The sequence below is a fragment of the Bos grunniens genome, chromosome 15 (assembly GCF_055505025.1).
Source record: "Bos grunniens cultivar Pamir isolate PY7600 chromosome 15, Bosgru_T2T1.0, whole genome shotgun sequence".
In the NCBI taxonomy this organism is placed as follows: Eukaryota; Metazoa; Chordata; class Mammalia; order Artiodactyla; family Bovidae; genus Bos; species Bos grunniens.
In genome coordinates, this window is record NC_141179.1 from 79986726 (window position 1) to 80008783 (window position 22058).

At 37.8% G+C, this 22058-nt stretch overlaps 2 protein-coding genes and 2 pseudogenes across 2 annotated transcripts; all 4 read left to right on the forward strand.

Annotated features, from left to right (window-relative positions):
• Positions 1-3209: 3209 nt before the first annotated feature.
• LOC147358670 (olfactory receptor 5F1-like) lies at positions 3210-4166 on the forward strand. Its single transcript, XM_086338208.1, has one exon. It carries the CDS (start codon positions 3210-3212, stop codon positions 4164-4166), a length of 957 nt encoding a protein of 318 aa, XP_086194334.1.
• Positions 4167-14632: 10466 nt separating this feature from the next.
• LOC147358671 (olfactory receptor 5F1-like) lies at positions 14633-15577 on the forward strand. Its single transcript, XM_086342105.1, has one exon. It carries the CDS (start codon positions 14633-14635, stop codon positions 15575-15577), a length of 945 nt encoding a protein of 314 aa, XP_086198231.1.
• Positions 15578-18510: 2933 nt separating this feature from the next.
• On the forward strand, positions 18511-19324 carry LOC147358672 (olfactory receptor 5F1-like; annotated as a pseudogene).
• A 1495-nt stretch (positions 19325-20819) lies between these two features.
• LOC147358673 (olfactory receptor 5F1-like) lies at positions 20820-21799 on the forward strand (annotated as a pseudogene).
• Positions 21800-22058: the final 259 nt, after the last annotated feature.

The window sequence follows — 22058 nt, forward strand, 5'->3', positions numbered from 1 at the left end:
GTCCAACTCTTTGTGACCCCATGGACTGCAGCATGCCAGCCTTCCCTGTTTATCACCAACTCCCGGAGTTAACTCAAATTCATGTCCATTGAGTCAGTGATGCCATCCAATCATCTCATCCTCTGTTGTCCCCTTCTCCTTCCACGTTCAATCTTTCCCACCATCAGGGTCTTTTCAAATGAGTCAGTTCTTCACATCAGGTGGCCAAAGGATTGGAGTTTCAGCTTCAGCATTATTCCTTCCAATGGATATTCAGGACTGATTTCCTTTAGGACGAACTGATTGGATCTTCTTGCAGTCCAAGGGACTTTCAAAACTTTTCTTCAACACCACAGTTCAAAAGCATCAATTCTTTGGCACTCAGCTTTCTTTATAGTTCAACTCTCACATCCATATATGACTACTGGAAAAACCGTAGCTTTGACTAGACGGTCCTTTGTTGGAAAAGTAATGTCTCTGCTTTTTAATAGGCTGTCTAGATTGTTCATAACTTTTCTTCCAAGGAGCAAGGATCTTTTAATTTTATGGCTGCAGTCAACATCTGCAGTAATTTTGGAGATCCCACAAATTGTTACTGTTTCCCTATTTATTTGTCATGAAGTGATGGGACCAGATGCCATGATCTTAGTTTTCTGAATGTTGAGATTTAAGCCAACTTTTTCACTCTCCTCTTTCACTTTCATCAAGAGGTTCTTTAGCTCTTTACTTTCTGCCATAAGGGTGGTGTCATCTGCATATCTGAGGTCATTGATATTTCTCCCCACAATCTTGATTCCAGCTTATGCTTCATCCATTCCTGCATTTCTCATGATGTACTCTGCATATAAGTTAATATTATACAGCATTTATTTGATGAATATAATTTATCCTCATTAGTTAAGAGCATAGAGCTTTATTCTAATCATTGCATATTTCACTAGATCCCTAAAATAGGGATTCTAATCTAAATAAATTCTAATCTAAATAAAGAAATTTAGATTAGGGAAATAAAGGACTAAGTATATAGAGACAAAACTAACAAAGTCACATGAAACAAACAATTTAATGAGTTTTCCCTTTTTTTGATGTGTTTGTTTTCACCATTTATGATTTGTAAGTGATATATATCACCAATAGCAAAATATTTTAAATTCATAATATATTTCCATTTTATTTTGTTGAATCATTTCCTGGGGATATGCTTAAATAAAATTCAAGAATGTTATTTTAAATGTAATAGTAAACTCAACTTGTTTTCCTTTATTTCCAAAAATGCATACATATTCACTATATTATAAATATGAATTGTGTGGCAGTGTTCTGTATAGAAAACAGCTGTTTGGTTAAAGAGCACAATTAGACCAGATTTTTTCTATTCTTTTCTTTTCTTCTCAAACATTTTCTATTTTTCTGAGTCTCTCCTCCAGAGTGCTACATACACACAAAGCCACATGAACACGCACTCAGGTATGTTTAATCAGGGCATAGTCCTAAAACAGGTATATCAGTGTTTCATGGGTGAAACTGACAATTCTGTGTAATAGACTCATGGATTTCCTGCTTATGGTAATCTTCTGTCAACTACCAACAAAATCCTTTCAAGTTAATCTGATTATTAAAATAAGCCTTAATGTGAAAGTGGAATGGGAGTGACTTAATAGAACTCAGGAGGAAATTGAGAGGGGGTCAGGTCTTGTTAAGATGTTAACTTTATTGTATAGTTTTTGGAGAGAAATTCCCCATGGCCCTTGCCTTGCACTTGCTGCTGAAGTGGCACCTGATAAAAGCTGTGATGTTCAAGTGAACTGAGATGAGGTAAAACTGACCTCATGACCTGTCATAAAGTTGTCATCCAGCTCAGGCATCTAGGTCCCTTTGTGGCCCACATAATTCACGTTGGTCAGAAGAATATTCATGAACTTAGTAGTCAGCATCTTCTCCAATTTATTTCATTCAAACAGCGGTGGATTTCAGGTTAAACTTACCCAGAAATGTGGTGAGTTACATACACACACATTTACACTCACACACACACTCAGACTTATGCATACATGGGGGGGATTATAATTTTGTAGTGGGTTATATACCCTTTTTGGAATAAGCTAAAATTATCAAAATATAGGCAAGTAAATAGCCAATTAAAAAATTTTTATTTTTGGGAAGCAACTTTCAAGTAACACAGAGATACATAATCAAGTTATGATGTAAATCCACACAGTGTGTGATTCCATCTACCTGTGTGTGATCATATTTTAATTACTTTTGAGAATGGAGTTTCTGCCATTAGAGGATTGACTCACAATTAAAAGCTATAGTCTAGTCCCCATGGTTACCCAACCCTCTTTCAGGAAAAAAAAATCCAGCTTGTTATATATTCAAGATGTGTCTCAAGTTTTTACACAGAAAGAATCCATATTATCTCTGCTTTCATTTCACTTCAAACATGAAAATTGTCTCTTTATAATTTTTATGCCTCAACTGAGTTATTAGAGAAGATTCTGATAAGAAAGAAAACAATAGACCAGATGAATTAGTACTGGGAAGGATGTTATTGGGTACATGCTTCTGTCTCTATTGTTCCCTGCTGAGGACAGGTATAGTGACTGCCACTATAGGGCACTGATTTGATAATATGTTTTGTAAATGAGAACAGTTGTGTGGCTAACTTTTAAAATACTACATAATAATCTCAAGAATATAATAGGTGTCAAAGTAGTGGTTATTTTAAACAGACTATGTTTGCTGCTTGGAGAACACAAAAGTGATGTCCGGGTGGCAAGTCATAAATTTTGAAAATGAAGAATATGGAGAATCATCTTTGTGAGAAAAAAAAAATGCATTTGAGTTAAATGAGTACCTCCTCAGAAAATGAGAAAGACTTCAGCAAGGTTAGTTCTGAATGTATATTTTGGATATGGGCAATAAGAGAAAGAATGAAACAGGAATGTTGCATGTGCACAAAACTGAAGTGAAATAAGTTGATTAGACCAAGGATTTGTGGATGCCTCAACCCACATTTAATATGGAGAATTGCTTAATAAACTCCAATGTATATTCATTTTTTCACTAATTTCTACATTATTTCAGTTGCTCTATTTACTATCCTCTATTATCCAAAGCTTCCCTTCATATGTCACTAACCTTATTAACATTCCTATTACTTCATGTAAACATAGAACAGTGAAATGTTTCCATCTAATGCAAGTTGACACATAATATATCTGCAATAAATGGCCAGAAAAAATTATACTTCATTGACAGAGTTCATTCTGTTGGGATTAGCAGACACACTGGAGCTACAGGTTATCCTTTTTTGCCTTTTTTCTATGATTTATATGCTTACAGTTGTGGGGAATGTTGGGATGATCCTCTTAATCAGAATGGATTCCCAATTTCACACACCCATGTATCTCTTCCTGGCTAACCTGTCCTTTGTGGATGTTTGTTATTCATCCACCATCACCCCAAAGATGCTGGTAGATCTATTATCAGAGAAGAAAACCATCTCCTTTGCAGGCTGCTTTCTGCAGATGTACTTCTTTATAGCCTTGGCCACAAGTGAATGCATCTTTTTTGGGTTAATGGCCTATGACCGCTATGTGGCCATATGCAACCCTCTCCTTTACTCCTTGATCATGTCCAGGACCGTCTGCCTAAAAATGGCAGCAGGGGCTTTTACAGCAGGACTATTGAACTCTGTGGTTCACACAGGTTATGTGAGCAGCCTGTCATTCTGCAGTTCCAATGTCATCCATCATTTCTTCTGTGACAGTCCTCCAATTTTTAAGCTCTCATGTTCTGACACACACCTGTACGAAAGCATCTTGTCCACATTCGCTGGTGTGAATATGGTTGGGGCTCTGCTGGTGATTCTTACCTCCTACTGCTACATTCTCTTCTCCATCTTCCACATGCATTCAGGGGAGGGGAGGTGCAAAGCCTTCTCCACGTGTGCGTCTCACCTGACAGCCATCATCCTGTTCTATTCCACCTCCATCTACACTTATCTGAGACCTACTTCCAGCTACTCTTTGAATCAGGACAAAGTGGCTTCTGTGTTTTACACAGTGGTGATACCCATGTTGAATCCTCTGATCTACAGCCTCAGGAATAAGGAAGTAAAGACAGCTTTATGGAATGTGATTACTAGGAAAATCGTCCCTTTGTTTCTAGAATTGTTGCCTTAATGTTCTCGACTAAACAGAGCATGTTTTGAAGTTTTAAAGTGTGGATCAAGCTTACTGTTTTTCATTAGAATATTTTCTAATTAATCGTGTTTTATTATTACTCAAGTACTTGTATTCAATTGGGTATAAACTAACTGATATAAAATGTGCATCAGACTGTTATAAAATTACAAATTATTCACCTGATTATTTTATATTTCCATTGTATTATCAAAATCTGGGCTTATTTATAAAGTAATCTTAGTTAGGGAAATGAAGTTATTAAATATTTAAAGACAAAATTAACAGTATCACATGAAACTAGCCAAGTAAAGAACTTAGAATTTTCAGTTTATTTTATCCAATGCTTCATTTTTCACCATTTATGTTTTGTAATAGATTGTTATATAGCACATATGCCATATTTTTAGTTTTGAAGAAATTCCCATTTTATTTCATGGAATAATTTCCTGGGGATATGCTTAAATCAAAATTCAGGAATATCATTTTAATAGTAGCAGTAAACACATGAACTTTTATTTCTACTATTCCTACAAACATATTCATTAAAAAAGAAATTATGAATTTGCATACAAGAATGCAACTTAGAAAACTGTTCTCTGATTAGACTGCACCACTTACAATAGTTTTTCTTCTATTGCCTTCTTTCCTTCTCAAAAATTTCCTATTCTTTGCTCACTTTCTGTGTTCCACATAATTTATACAATCAAAGCCACTTCACACACATTCAGCCACTTCAGAATTTAATTAGCTCTACCTGAATTTAACTCAGATGATCATTATATCTACTACTGTGGGCAGGAATCCCTCAGAAGAAATGGAGTAGCCATCATGGTCAACAAAAGAGTCCAAAAGGTATACTTGGATGCAATCTCAAAAACGACAGAATGATCTCTGTTCATTTCCAAGGCAAACCATTCAATATCACAGTAATCCAAGTCTATGCCCCAACCAGTAACGCTGAAGAAGCTGAAGTTGAACGGTTCGATGAAGACCTAAAAGACCTTTTAGAACTAATATCCAAAAAAGATGTCCTTTTCATTTTAGGGGACTGGAATGCAAAAGTAGGAAGTCAAGAAACACCTGGAGTAACAGGCAAATTTAGCCTTGGAATACAGAATGAAGCAGGGCAAAGACTAATAGAGTTTTTCCAAGAAAATGCAGTGGTCATAGCAAACACCCTCTTCCAACAACACAAGAGAAGACTCTACACATGGACATCATCAGATGATCAACACCAAAATCAGATTGATTATATTCTTTGCAGCCAAAGATGGAGAAGCTCTATACAGTCAACAAAAACAAGACCAGGAGCTGACTGTGGCTCAGATCATGAACTCCTTATTGCCAAATTCAGACTTAAATTGAAGAAAGTAGGGAAACCACTAGACCATTCAGGTATGACCTAAATCAAATCCCTTAGGATTATACAGTGGAAGTGATAAATAGATTTAAGGGCCCAGATCTGATAGATAGAGTGCCTGATGAACTATGGACTGAGGTTTGTGACATTGTACAGGAGACAGGGATCAAGACCATCCCCATGGAAAAGAAATGCAAAAAAGCAAAATGGCTGTCTGGGGAGGCCTTACAGATAGCTTTGAAAAGAAGAGAAGCGAAAAGCAAAGGAGAAGAGGAAAGATATAAGCATCTGAATGCAGAGTTCCAAAGAATAGCAAGAAGAAATAAGAAAGCCTTCCTCAGTGATCAATGCAAAGAAATAGAGGGAAAAAACAGAATGGGAAAGATTAGAGATCTCTTCAAGAAAATTAGAGATACCAAGGGAACATTTCATGCAAAAATGGGCTTGATAAAGGATAGAAATTATATGGACCTAACAGAAGCAGAAGATATTAAGAAGAGGTGGCAAGAATACACAGAAGACCCATACAAAAAAGATCTTCATGACCCAGATAATCATGATGGTGTGATCACTGACCTAGAGCCAGACATCCTGGAATGTGAAGTCAAGTGGACCTTAGAAAGCATCACTACGAACAAAGCTGAAAGACGATGTTGTGAAAGTGCTGCACTCAATATGCCAGCAAATTTGGAAAACTCAGCAGTGGCCACAGGACTGGAAAAGGTCAGTTTTCATTCCAATCCCAAAGAAAGGCAATTCCAAAGAATGCTCAAACTACTGCACAATTGCACTCATCTCACATGCTAGTAAAGTAATGCTCAAAATTCTCCAAGCCAGGCTTTAACAATAAGTGAACTGTGAACTTCCTGATGTTCAAGCTGGTTTTAGAAAAGGCAGAGGAACCAGAGATCAAATTGCCAACATCCGCTGGATCATCGAAAAAGCAAAAGAGTTCCAGAAAAACATCTATTTCTGCTTTATTGACTATGCCACGGCCTTTGACTGTGTGGATCACAATAAACTGTGGAAAATTCTGAAAGAGTTGGGAATACCAGACCACCTGACCTGCCTCTTGAGAAATCTGTATGCAGGTCAGGAAGCAACAGTTAGAACTGTTAGAATTGGAACAAGACTGGTTCCAAATAGGAAAAGGAGTACTCCAAGGCTGTATATTGTCACCCTGCTTATTTAATGTATATGCAGAGTACATCATGAGAAACGCTGGACTGGAAGAAACACAAGCTGGAATCAAGATTGCCGGGAGAAATATCAATAACCTCAGATATGCATATGACACCACCCTTATGGCAGAAAGTGAAGACGAACTAAAGAGCCTTTTGATGAAAGTGAAAGAGGAGAGTGAAAAAGTTGTCTTAAAGCTCAACATTCAGAAAACGAAGATCATGGCATCTGGTCCCATCACTTCATGGGAAATAGATGGGGAAACAGTGGAAACAGTGTCACACTTCATGTTTTTGGGCTCCAAAATCACTGCAGATGGTGACTGCAGCCATGAAATTAAAAGACGCTTACTCCTTGGAAGGAACATTATGACCAACCTATGTAGCATATTCAAAAGCAGAGGCAGTACTTTGCCAAAAAAGAGCCGTCTAGTCAAGGCTATGGTTTTTCCTGTGGTCATGCATGGATGTGAGAGTTGGATTGTGAAGAAGGCTGAGCACCGAAGAATTGATGCTTTTGAACTGTGGTGTTGGAGAAGACTTTTTTTTTTTTTTTGTCTTTTAGTTTAATTTAATTTAATTTTTTAACTTTACAATATGGTATTGGTTTTGCCATATATAAAAATGAATCCGCCACAGGTATATATAAGTGTCCCTTGGACTGCAAGGAGATCCAACCAGTCCCTTCTGAAGGAGATCAGCCCTGGGATTTCTTTGGAAGGAATGATGCTAAAGCTGAAACTTCAGTACTTTGGCCACCTCATGCGAAGAGTTGACTCATTGGAAAAGACTCTGATGCTTGGAGGGTTGGGGGCAGCAGGAGAAGGGGACAGTGGAGGATGAGATGTCTGGATGGCATCACTGACTCGATGGATGTGAGTCTGAGTGAACTCCGGGAGTTGGTGATGGACAGGGAGGCCTGTCGTGCTGCGATTCATGGGGTCGCAAAGAGTTGGACACGACTTAGTGACTGAACTGAACTGAACTGATAGATGTTGATATTGAATGGATGTAACATACATATTATGGAAATCTATTAATTAACAATAAGTAATCAAAATTAATCACAATATTAAAGCTAAACAATAATATGAAGGTGGAATAGGAATTGGCTTATTAGAACTCTGGATAAAGTTAGTGTGGTTCAGGTTTTGCTAAAAAGATTGACTCAAATACAATTTTTGAAGGGAAATTCTCCATGGCCTTCCTTTGCTCTTTCTGCTAAAGTTGCACCTGATAGAAGCTGTGATGCTCAAGTCATCTGGGATGTGGCAGAACAGATCATGATCTGTCGCAAAAGGTCATTCAGGTCAAGCGTCCACAGCCCTCTGTGGTCTGAAGAGCATTCATATAGTCATTTGTCTTGTCTGTTCACCCCTGGGCTGTGCTCTTAGTCCATATTTTTTCTCTTCCTGGAAGCCCTGCTACAGACTGATCTCAGCGAAGATTCACTCCTTCACTAAGTGACTCACCTGCATTCCACTGCACCAGCCAGCTGCTCTTTGGTTGGTCTTTTTCTACTTTCTCTGTCATAGGTACTTCTGGGATCAAGATACTTCACTAACAAATACTAATATTCTACTCCTTCCACTCAATGCTTTACTTTCTAGTAAAACTTGGCAATAGAAACATTGTGTTCAGGATGAAATACAGTTATTCTGAGATTTGGGTGTCTTGACATATTGAATTTAGAATCATGTTCACTGTTCTCTAATTCAGCCTTCTGCATTTAATTAATCTCATTTAATTAAGCTTGCAAGCATTTAAAACTTTGGGAGATTTTTTTAAATTAATGAATGTGTGCTCCTTATATACATTTAGACTAATTTTTAACCTGTGTTTTTTGTAAAATGTGTTTTTAAAATTATTGTATGTTCTTTCTTATTAGGGCTTCCCTCATAGCCCAGTTGGTAAAGAATCTGCCTGCAATGCAGGAGTTCTGGGTTCAGTTCCTGGGTCTGGCAGGTCTCCTGGAGAAGGAAATGGCAACCCACTCCAGTATTCTTGCCTGGAGAGCCCCATGGACAGAGGGGCCTTGGGGGCTACAGTCCATGGGGTCACAAGAGTCAGACACGACTTAGAGACTAAACCAGCACCACTGCCTTTAAGCCTGTTTGTGCCTGTTTGCTATATGCTACACTACTTCCTGTTTGTCTAATTTTACAAGTATTTTATCTCATTTGAATGTTTAATGTTACCACCTTTTCCAAATATATAGTTATCAATCCATGTTTTGCCTTATTCAACTCTTTATGAATAATTTATTCACTGAAAATAGTGAAGTTTGAAACCTATGCTTTTGGCTATTTTGCTCTATATTAATTAGTATTTAGGTCAGATAAATCAAGCTTATAACACCTGGGAATGTCACGGTTTGGAAAATTTGGGAAAAAAGTAAGTAAACAAGTTAGAAGGAATGATATAATCCTTATTCAATAATCACATGGATCCAAATAAATAACAAAAAGAGGGATATTACTAAGAAACAGAGCCCTGAATTTAGGCAAAGAATATGCAGAAAGTGTTTGATATTAATATATAATGATGATTTTTTAATTTAGTTTGTTAAACAGAAATTTCCCAAAAGAATTTTCATGTGTTTACTGAAAACTGAAAATTATAAATTTTGTAAGCAATAATTAGGTAAAGGTTAGTACTGATAATAAGTGAAGAAATAATCATTTCACTTCATACTGCTCACATTAAATTAAACATAGTGTATTAATTCATAATCACATTTCAATGGACAAAGATGAAAACATATAATATCCAAAAGGTAATTTGTAAATGGGTAGGTGTACAGAAAATATTCTAATATGAAGTACTTGAATTGATGTGAGAATATTCAATCTGTAGAGATTAATGTACACCTGACTGTGTGGATCACAATAAACTATGGAAAATTCTGAAAGAGATGGGAATACCAGACCACATGACCTGCCTCTTGAGATATCATATGCAGGTCAGGAAGCAACAGTTAGAACTGGACATGGAATAACAGACTGGTTCCAAATAGGAAAAGGAGTACTCCAAGGCTGTATATTGTCACCCTGCTTATTTAACTTATATGCAGAGTACATCATGAGAAACGCTGGACTGGAAGAAACACAAACTGGAATCAAGATTGCTGGGAGAAATATCAATAACCTCAGATATGCAGATGACACCACCCTTATGGCAGAAAGTGAAGAGGAACGAAAAAGCCTCCTGATGAAAATGAAAGAGGAGAGTGAAAAAGTTGTCTTAAAGCTCAACATTCAGAAAACTAAGATCATGACATCTGGTCCCATCACTTCATGGGAAATAGATGGGGAAACAGTGTCAGACTTTATTTTGGGGGGCTCCAAAATCACTGCAGATGGTGACTGCAGCCATAAAATTAAAAGACACTTACTCCTTGGAAGGAAAATTATGACCAACCTAAACAGCATATTCAAAAGCAGAGACATTACTTTAACAACAAAGGTCCATCTAGTCAAGGGTATGGTTTTTCCAGTGGTCATGTATGGATGTGAGAGTTGGACTGTGAAGAAAGCTGAGCACTGAAGAATTGATGCTTTTGACTGCAAGGAGATCCAACCAGTCCATTCTAAAGAAGATCAGCCCTGGGTGTTCTTTGGAAGGAATGATGCTAAAGCTGAAACTCCAATACTTTGGCCACCTCATGCAAAGAGTTGACTCATTGGAAAAGACTCTGATGCTGGGAGGGATTGGGGGCAGTAAGAGAAGGGGTCAACAGGATTAGATGGCTGGATGGCATCACCGACTTGATGGATGTGAGTTTGAGTGAACTCCGGGTGTTGGTGATGGACAGGAAGACCTGGTGTGCTGCAATTCATGGGGTCACAAAGAGTCGGACATGACTGTGAGACTGAACAGAACTGACCTGAATTGGTGTACTCAAGAAGACTCTTGAGAGTCCTTTGGCCTGCAAAGAGAGCAAACCAGTCAATTCTAAAGGAAGTCAATGGTGAGTATTCATTAGAAGAACTGATGATGAAGCTGAAGCTACAATTCTTTGGCCTCCTCATGGGAAGAGACTCATTGGAAAAAACCCTGTAGGCTGCGATCCAAAAGTCTACAAATAATAAATGCTGGAGAGGGTGTGGAGAAAAGGGAACCCTCTTACACTGTTGGTGGGAATGCAAACTAGTACAGCCACTATGGAGAACAGTGTGGAGATTCCTTAAAAAAACTGGAAATAGAACTGCCTTATGATCCAGCAATCTCACTGCTGGGCATACACACTGAGGAAACCAGAAGGGAAAGAGACACGTGTACCCCAATGTTCATCGCAGCACTGTTTATAATAGCCAGGACATGGAAGCAACCTAGATGTCCATCAGCAGATGAATGGATAAGAAAGCAGTGGTACATATACACAATGGAGTATTACTCAGCCATTAAAAAGAATACATTTGAATCAGTTCTAATGAGGTGGATGAAACTGGAACCTATTATACAGAGTGAAGTAAGCCAGAAGGAAAAACATAAATACAGTATACTAACGCATATATATGGAATTTAGAAAGATGGTAACAATAACCCGGTGTACGAGACAGCAAAAGAGACACTGATGTGTAGAACAGTCTTATGGACTCTGTGGGAGAGGAGAGGGTGGGAAGATTTGGGAGAATGGCATTGAAACATGTGAAATGTCATGTATGAAACGAGATGCCAGTCCAGGTTCAGTGCACGATGCTGGATGCTTGGGGCTGGTGCGCTGGGACGGCCCAGGGGGATGGTATGGGGAGGGGGGGAGGGAGGAGGGTTCAGGAACGGGAGCATGTGTATACCTGAAATTTAAAAATGTTAAAAATTATTTAAAAAAATAAATAAATATGAAAATATAAAACTTGAACAACAACAACAAAAATAAATAAATAAATGAAAAAAAAAAAAAAAAACCCTGATGCTGGGAATGATCAAGTTTAGGAGAAGGGGGCAACAAAGGATGAGATGGTTGGATGGCATCACAGACTCAACCGACATGAGTTTAAACAAACTCTGGGAGATAGTAAAGGACGGGGAAGCCTGGCATGCTGCAGTTTATGGGTCGCAGAGTCAGTCACAGCTGAGTGACTGAACAACAACATGGGATATTAAATATAGCTCCTTGTGTGTATATACACATGCACATGTGCACACACACACGCATGCACACACACACACATACTAGACCTTGCTGGTCATCTATTTTGTAAATAATAGTTTGTATCTGCTAATCCTAAACTCCAAATTTGTCCCCCCTACCCTTTTTCTCCTTTGGTAACCATAAATTTTTTTTCTCTGTTTGTGAGTCTCTTTGTCTTATAAATAAATTCATTTGTATCATTTTTTTAGATTCCACATATAAATGATATCATGTCATATTTGGATATTTGTCTTTCTCTTTCTGACTTGCTTCATTTAATATGATAATCTCTAGGTCAATCCATGTTGCTGTGAATGGTATTATTTTATTCTTTTTATGGCTAATATTCCATTGTATATATGTACCATTATTTTTATCCATTCATTTGTCAACAGACATTAAAATTGCTTTCATGCCTTAGCTATTGTAAATATTACTACTAGTAATATAAGGGAGCATATATCTTTTCGAATTATAGTTTTATTCAGATATATACCCAGGATTGTGATTGCTGGATCATATGGCAATTCTATTTTCAATTTTTAAGGAACCTCAATAAGTTTTCCACAGTGGCTGCACCAGTTTGCATTCCCACCAGCAATGTACTAGGATCCCTTTTCTCCATAAGCTCTCTAACATTTATTATTTGTAGATTTTTTTTTAATGATGGCTATTTGATTGGTGTGAGGTGATACCTCATTGTAGCTTTGATTTACCTTTTACTAATGACTATTGTTGTTGAGCATATTTTCATGTGCCTGTTGGCCATCTGTATGTTTTCTTTGTACAAATGTGTAATCTGGTCTTCTGTCAATTTTTTCTTGGATTGTTTGCTGTTTTGTTGTGTTGTTGTGATTGAGTTATATGGGCTGTTTGTATATTTTGGAAGTTAAGCCCTTGTAATTTGCATGGTTTGCAAAACATTTTACCCAGTCCTAGGTTGTCTTTTCATTTCGCTTATGGTTTCTTATGCCGGCAAAAACTTATATGTTTCATTAGATCCTATTTATTTTGATTTTTATTTCTATTACCTTGGAGATTGAGCTAAGAATATGTTGCCATGATTTATTATTTTTCTATGCAAATAGACTCTCTCTTCATATGTACACATAGTGTGATTCATTTCTCTTTGTGATATGTGTTTTTGGTATGGAATATTTGTAGTTTAAATTCTTTGTAAGATCAGAATCACAGACAATTTCAACAAACAAATGTAATTACAGAATCTTAAAAATATGTTTTATTTAAATATGTTGTCTTATTTAATCAGAGTAGAGTATTTAAGAGGGTTTTTAAAAAGGGTTGAAGTGAGTGTCATTTTCTTACTTATTTCACTCAATTACTGAGCTGGAATGAATAAAGGTTAAACTCACTGAGACAAGGAGGGGGTGAACACACACATGAACACACACAAACTCAAACAGAAAAGGAAAAATAATAACTTGGTAGTGGGAAATGCACCCTTTTGGAATATGCTAAAGCTACAAAGAAGCAATTAAACAGCCAATTAAAATTAATATCTTATAAACATTGGGGAAACATTAAGGTAACAAAGAGATCAATAATCACATGAGGATGCAGGATCCACATCCCGTTTGACTGTATCTAGCTGCATGTGACCTTATTTTAACTGCCTCTGAGATTAGAGTTTATGCCTTTAGAGGACTGATGCCACAACCAAAACCTGTAATCCCGTCCTCATGGTCATCCAACCCTCCTCAAGAAAAACCAAATAAAAGGCAGCCGTGTGTATACGTTCAGAATGTGTTTCAGATTTTTATGAAAAGGTAATTCAAATTTCCCTGCTTTTCATTTCATTTAGAAAATGAAAATCTCCTTTTCATTTTTGTGCCTCAACTGAGTTATTTGGCTTTCTAATAAAAAAAGAAAACAATAAACTAGAAAAGCTAGTAATGGGAAGGATGCTGTTAAGTGCTGCCATTGATTAATGTGGACCGGCACAGTGTGTGCTGATATTAATACATGGCAGCAATTTGACAGTGTGCTTTGTATTGAAAGAGTCATTTGGTTTAATTTAAAACATGACAAAATCATGTTTATGAATATGGTAAATGTCAAAATGATGAGTATTTGAAATGGAATTTTTTTTACTGCGTGGGGAATACAGAAGCAATTTTCAAGTATTGATGCATAGATTTTATTTTATTTTTTAATGCATTTATTTTAATTGGAGGTTAATTACTTTACATAGATTTTAGAGTTGCAGAATACGCAGAGTGGTCCTGAGGAGAAAAAATTGCATTGAGTTAAACTCACATACCTGTTCAGACCATGGGAGAGACTTCAGCTAGAATAGTTTGGTACTTTGCATTTTGGATATAGGCTAGAAGACAAAGTATAGAATACATATATTGCATTTGCAGAAACTGAAGTGAAATATGTGTACTTGGCCCAATAATTTGAGAATCCTTCAACCCAGGTGTATTTTAACACGGAGAATTGCTTAATAAATGCCAATGCTTATTCTTGGAGAAGGAAATAGCAACCCACTCCAGCATTCTTGCTTGCAAAAATCCCATGGACAGAGAAGCCTGGTGGGCTACAGTCCGTGGCGTCGCAAAGAGTAAGACATGACTGAGTGACTAAGCATGATGCTTATTCATTTGTCCACTAATTTTCCTCTTGCTTCACTTGTTCTATATATTATGCTCTGTTATCCTAGATTTTTTTCATGTGTGATTAATTTTATTAGACCTACTTCCTGTAAACTTTTGAGAGGAAAATATTTAGAGTGAATTCAAGTTTAACCATAAAATTTCTGTAATAAATGGCCAGAAAAAATTATACTTTGCTCACTGAGTTCATCCTGTTGGGTTTAGCAGACTCACTGGAGTTACAGATTACCCTGTTTTGCCTTTTTTCTGTGATTTATACACTTACAGTTGTGGGGAATGTTGGGATGATCCTCTTAATCAGAGCTGATTCCCGACTTCACACACCCATGTATTTCTTCCTGGCTAACCTGTCCTTTGTGGATGTTTGTTATTCATCCACCATCACCCCAAAGATGCTGGTAGATCTATTATCAGAGAAGAAAACCATCTCCTTTGCTGGCTGCTTTCTGCAGATGTATTTCTTTATAGCTTTGGCCACAACTGAATGCATCCTTTTTGGGTTAATGGCCTATGACCGTTTTGTGGCCATATGCAACCCTCTTCTTTACTCCTTGATCATGTCCAGGACAGTCTGCCTAAAAATGGCAGCAGGGGCTTTTATAGCAGGACTGTTGAACTCCATGGTTCTCACAAGTTGTATAAGCAGCTTTCCTTTCTGCAGTTCCATTGTCATTCATCACTTCTTCTGTGATAGCCCTCCACTTTTTAAACTCTCCTGTTCTGACACACACCTGTATGAAAGTATCTTGTCCACTTTTGCTGGTGTGAATATCGTTGGAAGTCTGCTGGTGATCCTCACCTCCTACTGCTACATTCTCTTCTCCATCTTCCGTATGCATGCAGGGGAGGGGAGGCGCAAAGCATTCTCCACATGTGTGTCTCACCTGACAGCCATCATCCTGTTCTATTCCACCTCCATCTACACTTATCTGAGACCTACTTCCAGCTACTCCCTGACTCAGGACAAAGTAGCTTCTGTGTTCTACACTGTGGTGATCCCCATGTTGAATCCTCTGATCTACAGTCTCCGGAACAGGGAAGTGAAGAAGGCTTTATGGAATGTAATTACTAGGAAAAGGATTCCTTCCTTTCTGTGATTGATTAATTTTCTGAACTAAATAGAATATACAATTTAACTTTCAGAAACTGGATCAAGCTTATTTTCATTACAACTTAATCTGTATAATCACGTTCTGGTAATGTTCATGGACACGAGTCCTGTTAGATATAACTTATCAAACTTATGTAAGATCATGAAACTTTTTTCTAATCACTGTATGTTTTCCTATAGATTTCTAAAATGTGATTTATTCATAAAGCTGTCTTGGTTATGGAAATAAAGGGTTAAGTATATGGAGATAACCTTTGCAATGTCGCATGAATCTAGTTGTGTATTATATTTGTAATTGTCAGCTTTTTTAATGTAATTTTTCAACATTTATGATTTGTAAAGGATTGTATATATCACATGTGTGAAAATATTTTCAATGTAGATTTCCACTTTATTGAATTAGGCAGTAATGCTTAAATCAAAAATCAGTAATATCATTTAACTGCTATAGTGAACATGTGGACTTTCATTTCTTTTATCCCCATAAATACATACTTATTCATTAAAGAATATATAGGAATTTTTTTAAATGTATTTTGTTTAGAAAATTTCTGTCTGGTTAGAAGACACCAACTGCAACAGCTTTTCTTCTGTTCCCATCTTTTCTTCTCAAAAGTTTCCTGTTCTCTCACATTTCCTCTCCCAGACGGATGAACATATTATACACAAAGCCACATGCACACGCAGTCAGCTAGAGCAGAGTTTAATCAATGTATAGTTCAAAGTGTATAGATTGACCTTTGAAGGATAAAACAGACCCATATCCTTTAAAACAGTCTCAGGGATATCCTGATTATGGAAATATTCTACCAGTCACCATTAAAGTTAATCTGTATATTATATTAAAGGTAAACAATAATAGGAGAAGGCAATGGCACCCCACTCCAGTACTCCTGCCTGGAAAATCCCATGGATGGAGGATCCTGGTGGGCTGCAGTCCATAGGGTCGCTAGGAGTCGGACACGACTGAGCGACTTTACTTTCACTTTTCACTTTCATGCATTGGAGAAGGAAATGGCAACCCACTCCAGTGTTCTTGCCTGGAGAATCCCAGGGACGAGGGAGCCTGGTGGGCTGCCGTCTCTGGGGTCACACAGAGTTGGACACAACTGAAGCGACTTAGCAGCAGCAGCAGCAGCAGCAAGCAATAATATATAGGTGGGATGGAGTGGCATAGTAGAATTCTGGAGGAAATTGAGTGGGATTCAGGGCTTGCTAAGATGCTAACCACACTTAGAACTTTTGGAGGGATATTCCCCGTGGCTCTTCCCTTGTCCTTGCTGCTGAAATTGCTCCTGATAGAAGTTGCAATATTCAAGTCATCTGGGACATAACAAAGCAGATCCCATGACCTGTCACACCATCCAGTGCCCTCTGCTGTCCACATAGTCCAGCTAGGTCTGAAGATTGTTCATGTAGGCATGTAGTTAGAGATTAGTGTCTCCTTCTAATTTATTTCACTTAAAAACAGAGCTTCCATGTTGGCTCAGTTGGTAAAGAATTTTCCTGCAGTGCAGGAGACCTGGGTTCAATCCCTGGGTTGGGAAGGTCCCTGGAGAAGGAAATGCAACCAGTTCCAGTATTCTTGCCTGGAGAACTCCATGAACAAAGAAGTTCAGCAGGCTACAGACCAGGGGGTCCCAAAGAGTCAGACACAACTGAGTAACTAACACACTCACTTTCAAGAACAGATCTAGACTGAAGATTAAATTCAGCCAGACACATTAAGGGGTACGGACACACACACACACACAAAGGAAAGAATCATAATTTGGTAGAGGATTATGTAACCATTGGAATAAGCTTAAACTTCAAAGAAAGAGAAAATTAAATAGATCTTTTTTTTTTTTAATTTGGCAAATAAATAACTTTGAAATAGCAGAGAAATCAGAAAGTTCCATATAGTGTTTAATCACATCTACTTGCACGTGATCATATGTAAATACTTCTGAGACTGCAGTTTCTGCCCTTAGAGGATTCATGACACAATTAAAACCTATTATCCAGTCCCCATGGTTAACCAATCCTCTTTAAGGAGAACAAAATAAAAGGATAGCAATATTCATATACTCAGAATGTGTCTCAAATTTTTACAAAGTGGTAACTCAAAATGTCACTGCTTTACATTTCACATGAAAATTGTATTTTTTATGGGTTTTTTTGTGCCTCTTTTGAGTTATTAGGGATTCTAGTAAAAACAGAAATAATAGACTAGACAAGTTAGTACTGAGAAAAATGCTGTTAAGTATTTGGTGCAGTCTCTGTCATTCACCACCGTAAATAGTTATAGTGTGTGCTACCACACGGCATTAAGCTGATAGTGTGTTTTGAAAGGAGAACAGTTATTTGTGTGCCTTAATACACTACAATATCATCATTAAGAATATGATAGATGTCAAAATATCAGTTATCGAACTGGGCTATTTCTTGCTGCCTGGAGAACACACAAGTGATTTCCAAGTGGCCATGCATAACTTTTGGAGTTGAAGAATATAGAGAGCAGACTTGAGGAGAAAAAAAAATTTTTTTTTTCAGTTAAATTCAAATACCTGCTCAGAGAATGGAAAAAAAAAAACTTCAGCAAGAATAATTCTGTACTTTGCATTTGGATATGGACTAGAGGGGCAAGAATAGAACATAGATGCTGCATTCAAAAAAGAACCTTAGGTGATGTATGTGTGTTTAGATGAGTCATTTGGGGATCCCTCAGTCCAGAATTAATAGAGCCAATTATTTAATAAAATCCAATGCTTATTCATTTGTTTACTAATTCTCCTCTGACTCTGTTTACAGGGCTCTGTTGTCCCAGGTTTCTTTTCCATATATGTTTTACTTTATCAATATTTTTATTTCTGGTAAATTGTGCAATGGGAAATATGCACACCCAGTTTAAGTTTAAGCATACTGTATCTGTAATCAATGGGCAGAAAAAATTGCACTTCACTCACAGAGTTCATCCTGTTGGGATCAGCAGATACATTGGAGCTACAGGTTATCCCCTTTTGCCTTTTCTTGGTGATTTACATGCCTACAGTTGTGGGAAATGTTGGGGTTATCCTCTGAATCAGGACTGATTCAAAACTTCACACACACCTTTCTTCCTGGCTAACCTGTCCTTTGTGGATGTTTGTTATTCCTCCACCATCACTCCAAAGATGCTGGTAGATTTATTCTCCAAGAAGAAGACAATCTCTTTTGTTGGCTGCTTTTTGCAGATGTACTTCTTTATAGCCTTTGCCACACCAAATGCATCCTTTTGGGGTTAATGGCCTATGACCACTATGTGGCCATAAGCAGCCCTCTCCTTTACCCCTTGATCATGTCCAGGATGGTCTGCATAGAAATGGCAGCATGGGCTTTTACAGCAGGACTGTTGAACTCCATGGTAAACACCAGTTATGTAAGCAGCTTGCCATTCTGCAGTTCCAATGTTATTCATCACTTCTTCTGTGACAGCACCCCTCACACACACAATTTTTAAGCTCTCCTTTCTGACACATGCCTGCATGAAAGCATCTTTTCCACATTTACTGGTGTGACTATGGTCAGAACTCTGCTGGTGACCCTCACCTCCTACTCCGACATTCTCTCTCATAAAGTTGTCATCCTCCTCAACCCTCTGTGGTCCATGTTGTTCATCTCGGTCAATAAATATTCATGTAGGCATGAGGTTAGTAGTTATTTTCTCCTTCTGATTAATTTCACTCAAGGACAAATGTGGAATAAAAGTTAAAATTACTCTGCTAAGGGGAGGGATACACACAAACCCACACAGGGAAGGACAGTAGTATGGTAGTAGGTTATACACCCATTTGGACCAAGCTGCTAACACGACAAGGAGAAGGCAATGGCAACCCACTCCAGTACTCTTGCCTGGAAAATCCCATGGATGGAGGAGCCTGGTAGGCTGCAGTCCATGGGGTCGCATAGAGTCGGACACGACTGAAGCAACTTAGCAGTAGCAGCAGCAGCTAACACTACAAAGAAAGAGGCAATTAAATAACCATTTTTAAATAAAGCAAAAGCTTTTAAAAGACAGAGATCAGGAACCGTGTTATGATGAAAATCACACTAGTGTTTGATTCCATCTCTCTGGGTGTGGTCACATTTTAATTACTTTTGAGACCACAGCTTCTGCCTTTAAAAGATTGATTTCACAATCAAAATCTATAAACCAATCCCCAAGTGCACCCAACTCTGTTTAAGGAGAACAAAATAAAGGGGCAGCAATGTGTATATACTCAGGCGCTGTCTCAAATGTTTACAAAGAGCTAATTCAAATTTTCACTGATTTTCATTTCATTTAAAATGTGAAAACTGTCTTCTTTTTATTTTTGTGCCTCAATTGATTTATTAGGGATTTTGACAAAAAAGACATAGTACTGGGAAGAATGCAATAAGAGCTTGGTACTGCCATTCACTGCCGTGGACAGGTATAGTGTCTGTTACTATTCATTTGATAGTGTGGTTTGTGATTCAAATGGTTATTGGTTTACTACAAAATCATTCTTAACAATATGCTATGCTGTGCTTAGTCGTTCAGTCGTGTCTGACTCTTTGACACCCCATGGACTGTAGCCCACAAGGCTCCTCTGTCCATGGAATTCTCCAGGCAAGCATACTGGAGTGGGTTGCCTTGCCTTCCTCCTCTTAACAATACAATACACACCCAAATTTTGGTTATTTGAAATGGGCTGCTTTTGCTGCTTGGAGAACACAAAAGCAATTTCCAGGTGGTGATGCATGCATTACTGAGTTGAAGAACATACAGAGTGATCTTGAGGAGAAGAAAAAAAATGTATTTGAGTTATAATTAAGTGTCTGTTCAGGAGACATGGGAGAGACTTCAGCAAGGACACATCTATATTCTATATTTTGCATGTGGGCTAGAAGAGAAAGAATACATAGATACTGGATTTGCAAAAAAGAAAAATTAATCTGAAATGAAATATGTGGACCTTGACCAGTCATTTTTTAATCCCTCAACCCAAATGTGATACAACTGCTTAATAAATTCCAACAGTTATTCATTTTTTCTACTAACTTAACTATTATGTCAGTTTCAGTATTTACTATGCTCTATTATCCTAGGCATTATGTATTCTATATGCCCACTAAAACTCATTCATATTTGAACTATTTCCTGTAAACTTTGGGCCTAATGCAAATTTAAGCATACTAAATCTGTGACACCTAATGTAAACTTAAGCATACTATACCTGTGACAAATGGCCAGAAAAAATTATACTCTGCTGAGTTTATCCTGTTGGGCTTAGCAGACACATGGGAGCAGCAGCTTGTCCTCTTTTTCGTTTTTTCTGTGATTTACACTGTGACAGTTGTGGGGAATGCTGGGATGATCCTCTTAATCAGAGCTGATTCCCGACTTCACACACCCATGTTCTTCTTCCAGGCTAACCTATCTTTTGTGGATATTTGTTATTCATCCACCATCACCCCAAAGATGCTGGTAGATCTATTATCAGAGAAGAAGTCCATCTCCTTTGCTGGCTGCTTTCTGCAGATATACTTCTTTGTCTTTTTTGCCACAACTGAATGCATCCTTTTTGGGTTAATGGCCTATGACCGCTATGTGGCCATATGCAGCCCTCTCCTTTACTCCTTGATCATGTCCAGGATGGTGTGCCTGAAAACGGCAGCAAGGGCTTTTACAGCAGGACTGTTGAACTCTGTGGTGAACACCATTTATGTAAACAGCTTGCCATTCTGCAGTTCCAATAACATCCATCACTTCTTCTGTGACAGTCCCCCACTTTTTAAGCGCTCCTGTTCTGACACAAACCTGCATGAAAGCATCTTTTCCACATTTGCTGGTGTGAATATGGTTGGAACTCTGCTGGTGACCCTCACCTCCTACTGTTACATTCTCTTCTCCAACTTCCGTATGCATTCAGGGGAGGGGAGGCGCAAAGCATTTTCCATGTGTGTGCCTCACCTGACAGCCATCATCCTGTTCTATTCCACCTCCATCTACACTTATCTCAGACCTTCCTCCAGCTACTCCTTGACTCAGGACAAAGTGGCTTCTGTATTGTACACAGTGGTCATCCCCATGTTGAATCTTTTGATCTACAGCCTCAGGAATAAGGAAGTAAAGATGGCTTTATGGAATGTAACTACTAGGAAAATAGTCCCTTCACTTCTGGGATTGTTTGGTGAATTTTCTGCATTAAATAGAGTACACTGAAATTTGAAAAGCTAGAATCAAGTTAGTTTTTCATTAGAATATTTTCTAATTAATCAAATCCATTCATATTCACATACATGTATCCAATTAGATATAAGCAAAGTTACCAAAATTATATATAAAACTATGGAAGTGTCATCTAATCATTCTACATTTCTTTTGGGTTCTCAGAAATAGGGATAACTTGTAAAGAAATTTGGGTTACAAAAATAAGCAATTCAGTGTTTAGAGTCGAAATTGACACTACCACATGAAACTA